The sequence below is a fragment of the Salvia miltiorrhiza genome, chromosome 1 (genome assembly GCF_028751815.1).
Source record: "Salvia miltiorrhiza cultivar Shanhuang (shh) chromosome 1, IMPLAD_Smil_shh, whole genome shotgun sequence".
NCBI classification, from domain to species: Eukaryota; Viridiplantae; Streptophyta; class Magnoliopsida; order Lamiales; family Lamiaceae; genus Salvia; species Salvia miltiorrhiza.
Genome location: NC_080387.1, coordinates 26,031,078 through 26,046,992, shown reverse-complemented (window position 1 = coordinate 26,046,992; position 15,915 = coordinate 26,031,078). Strand labels below are relative to the sequence as shown.

The 15,915-nt window shown below is 36.4% G+C and overlaps 2 protein-coding genes and 2 long non-coding RNA genes across 10 annotated transcripts; 2 read left to right on the top strand and 2 right to left on the bottom strand.

Moving 5' to 3' along the window:
• Positions 1–699: 699 nt before the first annotated feature.
• Positions 700–1,498, bottom strand: LOC131016932 (uncharacterized). 2 transcript variants are annotated; one of them, XR_009099268.1, is made up of 3 exons: positions 1,205–1,492; positions 850–1,054; positions 700–754 (listed from the first exon to the last, which is right to left on the bottom strand). It is a non-coding gene; the product is annotated as an uncharacterized LOC131016932 (long non-coding RNA). The 2 variants fall into 2 exon arrangements; XR_009099265.1 differs by lacking the exon at positions 700–754 and having other exon boundaries at positions 787–1,054; positions 1,205–1,498.
• A 628-nt stretch (positions 1,499–2,126) lies between these two features.
• Positions 2,127–4,919, top strand: LOC131016918 (uncharacterized). Of its 4 annotated transcripts, none has more exons than XR_009099264.1 (3): positions 2,127–2,257; positions 3,528–3,641; positions 4,683–4,919. It is a non-coding gene; the product is annotated as an uncharacterized LOC131016918 (long non-coding RNA). The 4 variants fall into 4 exon arrangements; XR_009099261.1 differs by lacking the exons at positions 2,127–2,257; positions 3,528–3,641 and adding exons at positions 4,027–4,095; positions 4,276–4,444; XR_009099259.1 differs by lacking the exons at positions 2,127–2,257; positions 3,528–3,641 and adding an exon at positions 4,033–4,444.
• A 2,570-nt stretch (positions 4,920–7,489) lies between these two features.
• On the top strand, positions 7,490–13,473 carry LOC131016898 (uncharacterized). Of its 3 annotated transcripts, none has more exons than XR_009099252.1 (6): positions 7,490–8,222; positions 8,312–8,409; positions 9,154–9,317; positions 9,423–10,820; positions 11,212–12,406; positions 12,498–13,473. XR_009099252.1 is itself a non-coding variant. In XM_057945696.1 (4 exons), the coding sequence occupies exons 1-4, from the start codon at positions 7,720–7,722 to the stop codon at positions 10,506–10,508; spliced, it is 1,851 nt and encodes a 616-aa protein (XP_057801679.1). In that variant the 5' UTR covers positions 7,490–7,719; the 3' UTR covers positions 10,509–10,940. The 3 variants fall into 3 exon arrangements, 1 of the variants encoding a protein (XP_057801679.1); XR_009099251.1 differs by having other exon boundaries at positions 9,423–10,854; XM_057945696.1 differs by lacking the exons at positions 11,212–12,406; positions 12,498–13,473 and having other exon boundaries at positions 9,423–10,940.
• LOC131016910 (protein NRT1/ PTR FAMILY 4.6-like) lies at positions 11,330–13,402 on the bottom strand. Its single transcript, XM_057945715.1, has 5 exons — positions 13,345–13,402; positions 13,018–13,229; positions 12,526–12,948; positions 12,312–12,436; positions 11,330–12,234 (listed from the first exon to the last, which is right to left on the bottom strand). The coding sequence occupies exons 1-5, from the start codon at positions 13,400–13,402 to the stop codon at positions 11,403–11,405; spliced, it is 1,650 nt and encodes a 549-aa protein (XP_057801698.1). The 3' UTR covers positions 11,330–11,402.
• Positions 13,474–15,915: the final 2,442 nt, after the last annotated feature.

Here is a 15,915-nt window from a genome sequence, read left to right as displayed (position 1 = left end):
ATGTAAAACTCTATACTAAATTTTAGGTAACCGATATCTACTATAATTAAGCTAATTATATTCCTTTGAATTTGGGAAAGAGATCATGCATATCTATCATTATAATTTAACCGACAATGATGGATTGGTTAGGTATTAATTATTCTTTGTTCCAATTATTTTCATTTTTTTTTTCGATGAATTTTAATTTCCTTTTGTTTTATGGAAGATCTTAGTTTGATTTTTGTCACTCTTTGCGTCTTTCTTTTATTTATTTTTATTTCACATAATTATTAATTTGTGCGTTTTTTTTCCTTTCACTATTAAATTTTCAAAAGCAATTGCCAAAATATTGATTTTTGTTTTTATGGATGACATTTCATTAATTTTGTTTGTTTTTTAGATTAAATAATGGCCAATTGCGACATTATTTCATATTTTGTAACATATTTAGTAGATTGTTCATATTATTCGCACAACGTGAAAGTTTATTCAGTTTAATATGTTAAATTATTCAGGTCAGTTAAATGTTCGTTCAACAGAGTCTGTATTTCATATTTTGTAACATATTGAGTATATTTTTCACTTTATTCGCAAACATTGCAAGTTTATTCACTAAAATTATACTGAATAATATTCACTTTTTTCGCAAACATTGAAAGTTTATTCACTAAAAGTATACTGAATAATATTGAAAATTAATCGAATACCACTTTATTATTAATCGAATAAGTTCTTATTCAGTAATGAATATCACGCAATAAGTTCTGAATAACTATTATTCAGTTATGAATAAGTGAGCAAAAGTAATCGAATATCAACTTCAAATATTATTCAGTAATGAATATCATACAATAAGTTCCGAATAACTATTATTCAGTTATGAATAAGTGAACAAAAGTAATTGAATATCTACTTCAACACTATGAATAGTTGTTCAACTCATTTTGAAGCCACAAATTCTGTTTGCATATCCCTTTTTCAGACGAGCACCCATCCCACCTTAAAACCTTTCACTAAACCAATCATCTTGTCTTGCTCATGGAATCAGACTCTTCCATACACCAAATGCAGCCTAATCAATAAATCACAAATAAAAAAAATACAGAATTCAACTTCAGAAAACACAAAATTAATAAATTTGTACGAAATAAGAAGCCACTACTACAATACTACCAAAAACAAAAACAAAAAATAATACTAGTAAGTTTGAACACCAACTAACCACAAAAAATATAAAATCAAGCTCCAATCGATCAAGAGAAAGAGAAAGAAAACCAGAAGTTCATTAATCTACAACGCGTCGGAACGGGGCCAAGACCTTAATCGGAGAAACTCTTCCTCTTCGGAGAGATACCAATCGCCAAAGAAAAAAATTGTGAATATTAGAAAAATCCAAGGTGGTGTGCCGAGGTGGCTGGCGGCGGCCATCTTAGCCGGGGTAGAAGGGCGGCGACGCCCTGTTCGTGTGTGTGTCTGTGTTCGTATGAGTGTGTGTGATTGTGTGTGTTGGTGTGTGCTAAAAATCAAAATAGGGATAACGGTTCATACATAACGGTTTTGGTCAAAAACCGTTATGTATGAGCGCACTTTTGAATATACATAACGGTTTTACGAGACTCTGTTATGTATGTACTGTTATCTAAATGTATTTATAACAGTATCAAATTAAGCGTTACGTAATAGCGTTATCTATTTATGATATATATAACAGTGCTACTGAACCGTTAATCCAATCGTTATGTATGAGCATGTATTCAACAACGGTTGTTTCAGCGTTAAGAATACCGTTATGTATTAGCGTAATTTATAACGATAGTTGCAACTGTTATTTCCTACTGTTATGTATGAGCTTTTTTTTAAAATTTTAATTTTAATCTTTAAAAGCTAGATTATTCTTCTAAAAAGTAAATATAACCCTCCCAAATCCCAAACCTTTCTTTCTAAAATTAATTTCACCCAAATCGTAGAGAAATCACCAAATCACCAAATCACCAAATCACCTTCTTCCTTAGACTCAATTTCCACCAAATCACCAAATCTCTTCAATTTCCCTTACCCTCGTCACCGACCTAGCCTTCTCCACCAAATCTCTTCGATTTCCCTTACCCTCGTCGCCGCCCCAGCCTTCTTCGGCCGTCGTCAGCTCGCCCCGCCCCGCCCCGTCTCCTTGGATTGACAGCCCGCCGCCCTCACCTAGCATTTCTCGGACGACTCCGTCTGACGACTCCGCAGCAGCAGCAGCAGCAGTTTCCAACGCCCAAGTTCCCAACGAAAGGTAATGCTATTTTGAGAAGTTCAATTTTTCTTTTCGTCTTACTGAAGAATACTTGAATATTTTGTGAATTTGGGGGTTTAGGGTTCTTCTTCCCTACATGCAATCCTAAGGTTTAGGGTTCAACATTTCTTAGTGTGTGAATTTGTTAATTTTTGTTAATTTCTTAGGGTTCAATGATGGACGAAAAGTTAATGAGATTAGCTGAGTCTTGTATACAATGTATGTGTGTTTTGAATTTAGTTTGATGAAATTGATTGAGTATATGAGTGTTTATATATACTGGAAGCATGCTAGTTTTGATTTAGAGTTTATGAATGACAATTGTTGGACTGGAATCCTCTGCTGTTTTACAGCAGATTAAAGCTTATGTTTCGATGAGTTTTCGTGGCTTGATGGCATTGAAATTTTAGTATGTGTATCTATGATATGTCTACTTTGTCTCTGCAAAATTTCATGTCTATTGGATGATGTTTGCTATTTTTAAGATATTTGGGAAAAATGATGACAGAAACTGTCAACTGTTGGTAGGCTTCACCAAAACGTTTATATCTCTTAAACCATGAGGGATTTTGTATCACCGTTTTTTTTAAACGAAAATAGACTAAAATACCTTTCTAAAAAAATAAGTCTTATATTTTTATGACCTCTGAAACAGATCAGTTTATTCTTTCAAAAATGCTCTGTTTTGCTGTCATATTTTTTCAACAGTAAAAGTATCTGAGTTTCATAGTCTATTAGGCAGATCATATGAACGAATTTCCTTCTGAAAATTTTACCAAATCTTCTTGGATATCTTTGGTATAGGCTGATTAAGTTTGATGAATTTTTGTAAAGGTTTGCTTTGTTTTCAGATGGCCTAAACAATATTGGCAGAAACTGTCAATTTTTGACAGCCTGCACTAAAGGAGTAATATCTCTAAAACCTTTAATCTTTTTGGTTAACTATCACTTTTGGAGTAAACTACACTTCATGAAGTTTTTGAAATAAAATGGTATGAAATTTTATGTTAATTGAGTTTGTTGTTATGAATTTTTAAAGATGGCACAAAAACAGCACACTTTCTAGATAACAACTTGATCATATTATACACACTTTAACTAAGTATGTTTTTCAATGTGAAGCATCAATTATGTTTATCCCCCGATTCACTTTACTGAATCAATTGCTTCAGGGGGCAATAATTGATTTGTGAGTTTATGCAGAGAACTTCATATGCAAATTGATTTGAAGTTGATTTTTTTTTTCTTTTCAAATTGATGATTGCATTAGGATTACAAGGAAGCGGCTAGGCTTCGCGATTCACTGGAACTTTTTGAGGAAGATGAGCCAGCTTTGCGACTTCAAAGGTTGTTGAAAGAGGCCATTTCCCAGGAAAGATTTGAGGTATCCATATATGCCTTATCCACCTCTTGTTTGGTTTTCCATTTCAATTTTTATCTAGGCCGTGATGAATCCAGAATCTTACAATTGTAATAAGTTTGTAAAGGATATGATGATATGTTAAATTGGATACACAAAGTACTATTATATACTAAGTTAATTTGAAATTCATGATAATCTAATAAAACATTGACTCTAGTTCATGTGAAATCTTTCCATTTGTGAAAACAACTTAGTCTTGTTTGAATAATCGAAATAAAATGAGTTAATTTAATCTGAATGGTATCTGTAACTGTGAACAAATAACGTGTTTTTGCAAACTTTCCTTGTCATACATGTTATCCCCTGCAGTGATTTCTTTGCACTGTAAGTACTCATATTTATTGTGTACCGCGATGAGTTAAAGGAAATTGCTCCCTATACTCTTTTGAAGTGCTCGAGTGACGCTACAACCTTGGTATGACAAGCACATTATTTCATTATCAAGTTTCAAGAATTGATCAGTTTGATATGATTCTGTGCAACTGAAATGCTTTGATTCTTGAATATGATGATGTGCACAACCCTACACTAGTCTAATGATAAATACAATGTCTCCTCTTTTTCTGTCTTGTGCTAATTGCTGCATAATCTGCAGAGAATTAGAGTCCAAGTAAGGAGTGTGTACATTGCAGGTAGAAGCCATCAAAAGGCCTTTACTTTTATGCATATAGGATCAGAATCACCAACCTATCCGATCGCCCGGTGCAACTTCTTAGACGTCATTGGATCATAACTGATGCCAATGGAAGAACTGAGACAGTCCAGTTAAGCTTCCAGTTTCCCACCTTCTACCCCTCAGTACTTCAATAGACTCGATTCGGTATCTGTTTTTGAGGTATTATGCTTCATTTTCTCTATTGAGCACGTCGACTGGCAGAATGGTGAGACGCGTCTATCAGAAATGTGTTATGGTCCAAAAATATGGGAATGTGAAGATAGAATGTCTTATTTTTCCATTGTATATTGTGATGTTTAGATATATATTTGCTTCATTATTTGCAGGAAGGTGACTATGAGATGAAGCACATAGATAAAGTTGGAACTCGAACGTAGAATGTAGCTATTGCCCCCTTTGCTCTGTCCACATTTGGAGATGATATTAGTGTAGAGATTATCCAACTCATATGCAGCTTCTAGTTGTAGAGATTATGATGTTATTTAGATATATTTGACACTTTGATTATGGATGGATAAAGTTATTTGGATGATTAAATATTTATATATGTTTTGGTTGTGGAATATGTTGTGTTTGAGGATATTGTATATTGTATAATTTATATTTAAATTCTGCATTTAAAAATACATAACGGAAATAATCGTTATGTAAAATACAAAAAAAACGTTATGTATAACAACAACAAAGTATAAGAGAGATATTTTATAACGAAAAAAATAAGTTTTATAACGATGAAAACCGTTATATATAGTTACAATACATAACGGAAAAAATAAGTTTTATAACGGTGAAAACCGTTATGTATAGTCACAATACATAACAAAAAAATACATTTTATAACAGATTTTATTGTTATGTATTACATTCATGCAAAACGGAAATTAACCGTTATGTAAAATATACAAAATCGTTATGTATAGTTACAATACATAACGGAAAAAATATATTTTATAACAGATTTTACCGTTACGTATCATACACAACGGTATTTCATGTGTTATGTATCATTATAGTGCCGTTATGTATACATAGTATAGATAACGGTATATTACCGTTATGTATGAGCGCCCTCATACATAACACCACTATATACAACGCTTGTTTTGGTACATAGATAACGGAAAATTACCGTTATGTATGAGCGTTTTTTTAGTAGTGGTACATAGTCGTGAATGAATGAAAAAATGGTGGGTGGGTGAATAAAAGCCTATAATTATGGGAGTAAATCTAGGAATGGTAGTTTTTAAATAAATGTCAAATACTCTATTGCCCTTCAACGAATTTTAAAGCAATAAAAAGTGAATTTTCAGAATTTTAAAATTAAACAAATCCTATAAATCTAACCGTTCATCACCGCTAAATCAGTGGTTATGATCTATTCTTTAATCTCTACACTAAGGGGATTCTTTATAGATCCACACCCTATATATATATATATATATATATATATATATATATTGATTAATTGGATTAATAATAATTATTTAAAACATAAAATATACTAGTATTTAGAAAAAATAGAATGGAAGAATATGAGAGTGCCACCTAGGATAGATAGATACTTTGTTCGTCTATCTTAACTAGTTTGAGGCACTTCTTTTGAGTACGAAATTTAAGAAATTACTTTAGTGTGTTGCTAATAAAGTGAATGAGTGATTAGATGCGAGAGAGGTAAAATAGTAGAATAAGTGGGCCCACCCAATGATTAACATTCCCTTATTTTTTTTTCATATAAGAAAATGATTTAAGATAATTGACACGATATAAAGAGGATTACGACTTAAGCTAGTTGGTTAATGGAGATAGTATAAACGGGCAAATAGTGTCAAAGTCCATGAAGTTTGGTGCGATTCCCATTTTCCCGTGACTTAAAAATCTCGCGTTAAAATCCATGAACTTGATGCCGATGATTATTTTTTCCATAAAATTAATTTTTCTCCAAACTTATGCTGACATGGCAATCGGAAATCCATGTAGGTTTAATTTTTTCGGCGAATTGAACGACTGTGTTTAAGTCATAACATTAAACGTCGTCGTTTTATATTTTATTTGGGGATTAAATGAAATTGAACTGAAATCCATCTTCAAATTAGTGCACTCTCATATTTGAATACGAAGAATTGCCAAAACACTCCGCCTTGAAGTTGAGAACAGCCGAAGGTGCGTTGGCAATGGAATCAGAGGGGCAGAAGATGAGCATATCGTAGGGATAAGAGGAGCGGTGCAAGTCTGGCGGCTGAGATATGACTGGAAAGAGAGGGCGGCGTGTTGAGGACAATGGACCCATCACTAGTCTTTGTATCTCTCTCTTTATACTAGGGTTTTTATACAGTATGGAAGACGTATAAGATAGTGTTGACTGCTGCTCTAAATTGTTGCAAAGTTTCCAGCGGATTCGTTCTCGTTTCCAACCCAACAGACATCCGGTCCGGCGTCGGAGAATATGTTGGTGTTGCTCTGTAGTTCCTTCACGTGTGATTTTAAGGTCAAGGAAAAAACGAGAATCGCGCCAAACTTTAGGTATTTTAACGCTGTTAGGTTATTTAATTCAGACGCAAAATGATACCGTTTAGCTTCTAATTAATCTACTCAGCATAAGTGTGTCACGTTGGTGACATGTCATCTAATTAATAGCCGAAAAATGTCACTAAGGGAAAAACGAGAATCGGAGCAACGGTCATGGATTTTAACGCGAGATTTTTAGGCCAGTGGAAAAACGAGGATCGCGCCAAACTTTAGGGATTTTGACGTTATTTGCCCTAGTATAAAATATACTTCTTCCATCCCATTAAAGCTGATTCATTTTTAATTTTGGATCGTCCACTAAAGATGACTCATTTGCATAAAAGACAATATTTAACTCTTGAAAATTAAAGGTGTGAGCCATGCCATCTTTATTCAATTTACACATTTTTCTTAATTTCATGTCAGAAAGAAGTGATTCGTGGCAGAAAGAAGTGAACCATCTTTAATGGACGGAAGGAGTAATATGTAGTTTAGTTAAAATTTTAATACGATTAGTCGGTATATTCGATAACCGATCGAGTATATCGATCAATCGAAACTCTCCATATCTCCTAACTGATATTCATACTGAAACTCTAAAATTCAATTATCGAATAATCGACGAGTATGATTCGATTATGAGTATAATCGATTAATCGTACCTGTTTTGCCATCCCTAATTTGAACCCTAAGATGACTATTAAACGACAAATGATTTCTTCGCTCGTTTTCTTTTCTTGAAAATAGTTCGATTTAATTTCATAATTAGCATTCTATTTGAATCTTGAAGGAGCAAAACAATTCCCCAACGAACATATACATCTGTATCTGCGATGATGACATAGTTGCGGCGAAGTGATGGCCCCTCAAAGCAGAAGACAGCTCTCACTGCTCCTCATCCTCCTCTTCCTCCTCCTCTCTCTCTCCTCTCTCTTCCTCTCCCCCTCCGCTCCCAACCCCCAAATCCACTCGCCACTCCACTCACTCCCAACCCCATCCCCTCCCCCCAACTTCACCTTTCTCATCAAAGTCCTCACCTTCAACCGCCTCTCCTCTCTCTCCCGCTGCCTCAACTCTCTTGCCAATGCCCACTACGATGCCGCCGACAAAGTTCATCTCCACATCTACATCGACCATTTCCCTCTAGATTCTGCCGATTCCGACCAAAGATTGAATCTTTCCAAGCAGATTCTTGATTTCGTCGATGGATTCGATTGGAGATTCGGAGAGAAGCTGGTGCATTACCGGACTTCCAATGCCGGGCTGCAGGCGCAGTGGCTCGAAGCATGGTGGCCTTCTTCTGATCATGAGTTTGCTTTCGTTGTTGAGGATGATCTCGAGGTTTCGCCCCTTTATTACAGGTATCTTTTTATCTTCTTGATTATTTGGGAATTTTATTTTTTTTGAATAGATGTTTGGTCGAGATCTTGAATCTATATATGGTGTGTAGGTTTCTGAAGGCGGTGATCTTGAATTATTACTATAATGCTACCAATTTCAGTCCTTCCATTTACGGGGCGTCGCTGCAGCGGCCGAGGTTTGTGCCAGGTATATTTCTCTTCATTCTTGTGCTCTATTGATGTGTTTGTATGTGCAGTTGAGATTCATGTGATTTGTTTTTGTAGATTGTAATGTGTAAAATGGCCTGACAGTTTATTAACTATGACCAACCTTTTGAAAAAGTATGCATTTTGGCTTGCATTACGTGTAAATGGCTTGCTCAAGTGAAAGCATGCCGAGTGTTGGGTATATTGTTGTGTGTTTATGATTAATTGAAGAGTAATGACTGTCCCCATGTAAGAGATTGCGTAACCCTATGTCGAGAAGCATTTTATGTCGCTGCAGTTTATCACTTTTCAGATTCGTGAGTGTGAAGGTGGTTTAATTTTTGCCGCTTTCCACTTAAAGATCATTTGAAGTTTCTGTAGGTCGTTTTCATTTTGTTAGGTCTGCTTGAACACAAGTCTGGGAAAGATAGTGCTGGGCTTGAAACATGTAAGAAATTGTCTGGTTTTCCCTTGTTTCCGTGGTGATATGATATTGGTTGAAAAGCAATTTTAAGAGATGCATTAATTAAGCACAAAATTTGACCCTCATTTTCTTTTGTATGCTTCACTTTTATCGACTACATATAAGTTTGTGCATCGTAGTTGGTATTTTAGAATATGTGTTCCCACTTCATCTTTACTTGCTTTATCACTCTCAGTTCTATGTTACTTATTTCAGTGCTAAGTTTGCAACTGTTAGAATTCTCCTTATTTATTTATCTTTTGCTTTGGTTGCCCTCGGCAGGTAAACATGGAAATAAAATGCAATTAGATGGTGAATCTCAGATTTTCTTGTATCAGCTGGTTGGAACCTGGGGCCAACTTCTGTTCCCGAGACCTTGGAAAGAGTTCCGTCTGTGGTACAACATGCATAAGTCCAAAGGAGTGAAGCCTTTCCTAGACGGAATGGTAACTATTTCAAATAATCATGTTCTTCTTTTCTGCTTCTGTTTCTTTGTTTCTATTTGATGCGGTGTTTAGTATATTTGTATTTGATCTATGATATGATGACAGGTAACAAATGGGTGGTACAAGAAGCTGGGAGAGAAAATCTGGACTCCATGGTTTATCAAATTTATCCACTCTCGTGGGTACTTTAACATTTATACCAATTTTCATCACGAGCGAGCATTGAGCGTTTCTCATAGGGATGCAGGGGTCAATTACGGCAAAACAGCAGGACCCGATTCTTACTTACTGGGTGAAAATTCAGTCAATTTCAACTTACTGGAAATGTATCCTTTGATGGATATCAAGTGGTATGATTTCTGCTTCAGACAAGTAGTGACCAACAGAATCGTTACGAGTTCAAACGAACTTGTTAATGTTCTTCAATCTGTGCAGCACAAAAAATTTGTTTTGCTAGTGAGGTTGTATGGAGTACCTGAAACGGTTGTCAGGAATATGCTCTGCCACTTTGAGGGGCTGAATATTCGAAATTACATCTTGGTTGGCCCAACATCTGATTTCCTAATTGATCTTGCAAGAAGGGGGCACCCCGTGCTTGATGCCAGCAGCTTTTCTGATTTCAGCAAACTTTCCAAGTCCATCAATTTTCAAGATTCGACTATGGAACTGTTCAAAGAAATTCTAGTGGTGGCATCTGTGACTAGAAAGAATTTGGAGCTTGGCTATAACACCTGGGTGCTTGATGGAAACATGCTTCCACGTAATAATGAATCATTTTTGGATACATTTGACCGCGGAAATGATTTGTATGTCGGGAAGGCTAGTAGGCTTCTCTTTGTCCGGAGCTCATCATCTACTTTGAAGATTTGGGCTGGTGATTTCCCTTTCAAGATTGCTTCATCGGTGGAGACTTTGGGAAAACCATCAGTTTCTACGCCCATTTTTTTCTATGCTGTTGAGAATTTACTGAAAAAGCAGAGTGTCGAATTTAAGAACATTGATGAGATGCACCTTGGCTTGGATTTTGGTGCTCTTCAAGCTAACTCATCCTCATTTGATAGGGATAATAAATTTATTATCTGGTCTTCGGAGACAGAGTTGGATTTATTACAGAAGCAACTTGCACATATAGATTTGTGGTTTTTGGATGGCGATTCATCATGTTCTTCAGTTGTTTGCCATCCATTGTAGCATTTGCTTATGGTAAAGGAGTAAATATAGAAGATATTCGTTGAAAAGGGAGCTGATTTCTGAACGCTTTTGCTCGGACCAACAATGTGATGATGTTGAAAGTAGTTCAGAGTGATTGAGGTCGTTTACATTTAAGGCAAGAGCATCTTACATAATCTTGAGGAGGTTATACGACACAAAAATCTTAAGCAACAACACCACTTCTAATGAGGAATCTTCCTCTTCCTATGAGGCCCCTTATGTTTGGAAGTAGATTCAGGAGCAGTTCCTCATGCCTTTTGGCTTTGCATTAAGCTACTGGAGAGAGCAAAAGTAAGCCTGCCTACCTCATAATCTCTCACTGCAAGTAAGTTGAGACGAGGTTGTAACCATTTTTGCTTATGTACAACATATATTTCTTAGAAAAAGCAAGAGTACATTTTCTTTTCGTAATAGCTGTTACATCCATTTTTCTTGTCTTGCTGTGAAAATTCATCAACAGAATTCTATCCCCTCACCCCAACACAAGCAAAAATGGATAAGTAAGAAATGTGAAGAGAGAAACTGCACATAGTCTGAAAAAATTGGTTTTAGTTGCCTAACATCACTATAATATAACTTCTGCTCTAATTTTTAATATTAGGATTATCCTAATATTATATTATAATATGTGAATTATGGTTCCTTCAGTAGATTACTTTGACATGAACTCTGTTTTTGCTAGGCTGGCCACTAGGCTAAACACCTGGCTAAGCTAAACTCAATCAATTGAAGGACAAAAAGGTACATTGGATTTTATTGAATAGGATCTAATTCCTTGTTATTAATTGGCTGAGAAACGATAGGCAAAACTCCTCAATAATTCAGGCTGATTACTACAATAGTTGCTGGAACATTATGTAGCAGGATTGAATATTACTCCAAAGGATTAGTTTTGTCTTCGTCGGACTCTTTTACTTCTGATCTATACTTGTACCATGATGCCCAGTAGAGATAGTTTACAAAATTCAGGGTGCTAAGGATGGCTAGAAACCAGTAGAAGTAGTCGAGCTTGTAATGATTCAAGGGTGGCTCGAGCTCCGGTGCCTGCAGCCAACCTTGTTTGTCTCCTGAAACCTTCTCTGTGACGGCATTCACGATGTTCACAAAGGCAGTGCTCAAGAAATAGCCGAAAGACAGTGACAGCAGCGCGAAAGATGTGGAAAGAGACCTCATTCCGGATGGAGCTTCGCTGTAGAAGAATTCCATCAGTCCGACCATTGCAAACATGTCTGCAATCCCAAAGACTCCATATTGGAACGAGAGCCAGAAAAGACTAATCGGCTTGAACGGGTCCTTGAGAGCCTGATCTTTTCTTTTCACCTCGACCACAGCGGCTATCCCCATTGAGATTATAGACAGGACCAGCCCGACGCCTACACGCTGGAGCTGAGTTATTCCATTAGGATGACCTGTGATCTTTCGGGCAAACGGGATGAAGAGGAACTCGTAGAGTGGAAGGAGAATGACCATGAAGAGTAAAGGGATTACGGGTATTGAAGGAGTGGGAATGTTCAGTGTGGCCAAGTGAGGTTCCATGAAGTATCCTTGGACTACTGAGAAAGTCTGGAGCTGTGCCAAGCACGTATTCATTATAATCGTGCTGGCAAAGATCGGTAGCATCCTTATCAATATCTTCACTTCTTCTACTTGTGTCACCGTGCAGCCTCTATCTGGTTGGCTGGGAATAGCAGCTTTGTCTAGGAACCTAGTTTCAAACGACCCGATATTAGCTCAAAGAGCATGAGATTTAATGTCAACGATGGATACGTTTTAGCAGTATACCTGAACTGGTTGGTGTGTGCAAGTTCCTCTGCAGAAGTATCTTTCTCTTTATCATCAGCCTCATACAGCTCGACCGAGCTCTCAGGAAATTTCAGGTTTCTATTTCGAACTGCAGTTATAATGACCTGAAAATATGTCGCAAATTTTGTCGTGTCATTTGCTGAACGCCATGATTTATTTGTACAGGTAGATGATGGTGAAGTGAAACACAGACCTGTGATACCCTGACAATGGGGCTGTTGGCCAGTGGTTGGAACAAGTAGAATCGCTTTCCGAGTGCAAGCACGAAGAAGCCAACGAACGCTGTAGCCAAGCCCGTGAAGAAAGCCCAGTGCCATCCCCTGTTCAACGCAATCCACACGACTGCCGTCACTCCTATCAACGATCCAACCGTTGTGCTGAACTGGTAAAAGTTGAAGTAGCTCGCAACGCCCTTCGCTCCTTCGGTGTCGGTCCGGTCAAATTGATCCGCCCCGAGTGCAGCCACGGATCCCTTGACTCCACCACAGCCCAAAGCTAAGATGCATAGGGAAGCATAGAACATGGCAGCGTCAGTGCCCCCGATGCAGCTCGGCTTGTTGCAAGGGACGATCTGCGATTTCCTGGAGTGTGCTTGGATTGTCAACATCAGTAGACCCTGTGAGAAAACAGAAGCTCTGAGCACAAGTTGGTCGAAGAAATGAAGGGAAATGAGAAAGGGGTTTACCGTAATTTCGAGAAATCCGAAAATGAGGCAGGTATGCAGCCGGCTCAAGTACGTGTCGGAGATGAAGCCTCCAAGAACGGTGAGCAAGAACGTCGAGCCTAGGAAGTTGGTGAGCGTGTTTGCCGCCGACGAGAGGTCGAAAAACAGGTGGAAGTAGAGAACCATGCTCGACATGTTTGCTACAAATCCGATGTTCTCCAACATTGCCAACACTGAAACAGAAAAAATGGAAACAAGAATCACATTCTCGCAATCTTTCTACTTGGATCTATTGTTTGAGTTGCGCGAAGGGATCGGTGAGAATTGAACCCAAGACTTCTAACTTACCGAAAACGAACATGCATGCCCTGAATCCACCCTGTCTTTCAGGATCATCATACCTCATTTTTTTCCTGATTTATTAGAATCGTATGAACTTGTTGAACGTGAATTCCATAATCTAAGTTGATTTATACATATTACACTTTATCTTATGCAATTTCAGAATATCCCATGATTTGTATTTTTCCCATTCTTCTTGCCTTTGAACAACAGATTATTGGTCTAATGAAATATTTCAAGTGATGTTTTATGTGGAGAAATATTCCAAAATTAGGTGTAAACGCCAAAACAAGTTTTAAAGTGTGTAGTTTTTGGATTTTGTTGGGTTTGGGAAAGAGATAATGGGATATTGATCATCCCTAGCGTTGGATGCCTGTTCTTGTAGGGTAAATAGCGCTGTAGCAGTCAAGAACTGAATTACAACTCCAAATCTTATCCACATATCTATTTCCTTTGTTTTATCAAACATACTAAATCACAATTTGAGAAATACAATAAGTTGGTGACATTAACAATTTGGGTAATTCTATTCACAGCCCCCCTTTTACTCTTTATAACCCTTATTTAAAATAATAAATAATAGATTATTAAAAATTTACCTTTTTATCCTAATATAGCCCCTAAATTACATGTATATTACAAATAAATGGGACCTATACATTCCGCAGCTCTGATTTCGATTTTCACCAGAGCTTTCATGGAGAAAATCCTCCCGCCATCCAAAACCACCGCTGGAATTCTCCTCCCAGAAAAATAATTCAAGTTCAAAAATAATATATAATGATTTTGATGGAGTTCCAAAAGGGCAAGTCTTCGGTAATAGTGATTTCAATTTTGATTGTCTCTTTTGATCAGGAGTGAAGAATGGTGATGACGAAATCCTTGACTTGATTATTGGCGATAGTTCTTGCAAAAATCACAGTTTTTTTCGAAGTTGTTTTAGGGTGGACTAAATGCTGATTTGAACTATGAAATTGGGGATATAAGTTGAATAACAGGTGTTCAGAAATTGAGTTTTTTTATTTTTAAATAAATAAATTCATACTGTATTATTAGATCAATTTAATTTAGGAAGATGATGGAGCTCAGTCATGTAAACGGTGATGGTAAGGTAACAGAAAGTGAGCTATCTGAAAGGAAGAATTTTAGGCAAAAATCTGTGGTTTATTTGAATGAGCTTATTAATTTGTGGGGGCTATGAAATAATGGGTAAAATAGTAATTTTTTATTATTTATTATTATTATTTATAATAAGGGGTTATAAGGAGTAAAATGGGGGCTATGGATAGAATCACCCTAACAATTTGGTATGTTATTTTGCGAACCTAAAGGGCTAAAAATAATCATTCTTATAAGGGATAAATGCAGGTAAATATACCAACTTTGATTAAAATATATCTTTAAAACGAATTTAGAAAATTATAATAAAATACACGAATTTTAATTGTTGTCCAAATCTAACTTCGTTCAATTTTTTAATATTCAAAATTGTCCCATTTTCAAAACAAATTGCATAAAAACTCAGCTTTTAAATTTGTGTGTACAAAAAAGCTCACTTTCAAATTTATGGGTATAATTTAAATAAATTTTCTAGATGAATATATTTTTTTATAATTATAAATCTCACGCTCTCGCCTAAAATGATATTAGAGGAGGTTGTTTTGAGAATTTATAAAATATTTAATATATTAAGTAATTAATCTTATGTAGAAGGAGACTACAAAGAAATTATGGATCCAAACAGTTGTCCGAGATGCAGTGCATATAGGATTATTCTCCAAAAGATAAAGGGGAAGAGAGATAGTCTACGAGACAATCTCAGATGGTGCGAATGATGCCTTGAAGATAGTGATGCCTAGGTCGACCCTGAACAGGTTGAACTGGCCCGAAACTGGCCCTACGTCAACGGTTCGGGTCTGGACCATTGACCACGGGCCGGAGCCACTAGAGGCCCGATCCGATTATGGGCCTCTGAAGTGTGAATCAAAAATTGGCGGTTAACCGCCAGTTAATCGTCCTAAATCGGCAATTTTTTTATTATTTTTTTAAACAAAATCAAATTTGATATTAGTTATTAGTGTAGTACTAGTAAAATTGTTTAATAAGTTTAGTTTACTTGTTCAATTTTATAATTTGAAAATTGTACTCCCTCCATCCCATTTGTATTGGCCCCTTTAGTGAGACGAAGGGAGTAATTTTTTACTTTAAATTTAATAAAAATGAGAATTTTATTACATTTTGGTGTTAATAGTATATTTTTTTTTAGTTTATAGTTTTTTCAAGAATTTTGTTACATGTAATGTATTAAATAACGTAATTTAATAAGAAAAATATACATAATACATAAAAACAAAAAAACAAAAATCGACGGTTTGGCCCTTAAACCGGCGGTTTTTGGCCAGGCCCGGAATCGCCGATTCAAGGTCCGGAACTAGCCCTTCTCAATATCTTCAAGAGCCAGTTACTGTTCACCTTTCAGGGTGAACCGTGAACCGGCGGTTCCGGGCCTATAGGCATCACTACTTGAAGGACATGTTCATCGAGGAGAAGACGGAGAAAAAATTCGTAAAATTATCA

What these genes read in the sequence shown, in the direction of transcription:
- LOC131016898 (XM_057945696.1), top strand. Translation starts at nt 7,720, where the DNA reads ATGGCCCCTCAAAGCAGAAGACAGCTCTCACTGCTCCTCATCCTCCTC. An exon ending in GCGGCCGAGGTTTGTGCCAG is followed by an intron (nt 8,410 to 9,153) that starts GTATATTTCTCT and finishes TGCCCTCGGCAG; the next exon opens with GTAAACATGGAAATAAAATG. An exon ending in AGCCTTTCCTAGACGGAATG is followed by an intron (nt 9,318 to 9,422) that starts GTAACTATTTCA and finishes ATATGATGACAG; the next exon opens with GTAACAAATGGGTGGTACAA.
- LOC131016910 (XM_057945715.1), bottom strand. Translation starts at nt 13,402, where the DNA reads ATGAGGTATGATGATCCTGAAAGACAGGGTGGATTCAGGGCATGCATG. An exon ending in GGCATGCATGTTCGTTTTCG is followed by an intron (nt 13,230 to 13,344) that starts GTAAGTTAGAAG and finishes TTTCTGTTTCAG; the next exon opens with TGTTGGCAATGTTGGAGAAC. An exon ending in GCACACACCAACCAGTTCAG is followed by an intron (nt 12,235 to 12,311) that starts GTATACTGCTAA and finishes GTTTGAAACTAG; the next exon opens with GTTCCTAGACAAAGCTGCTA.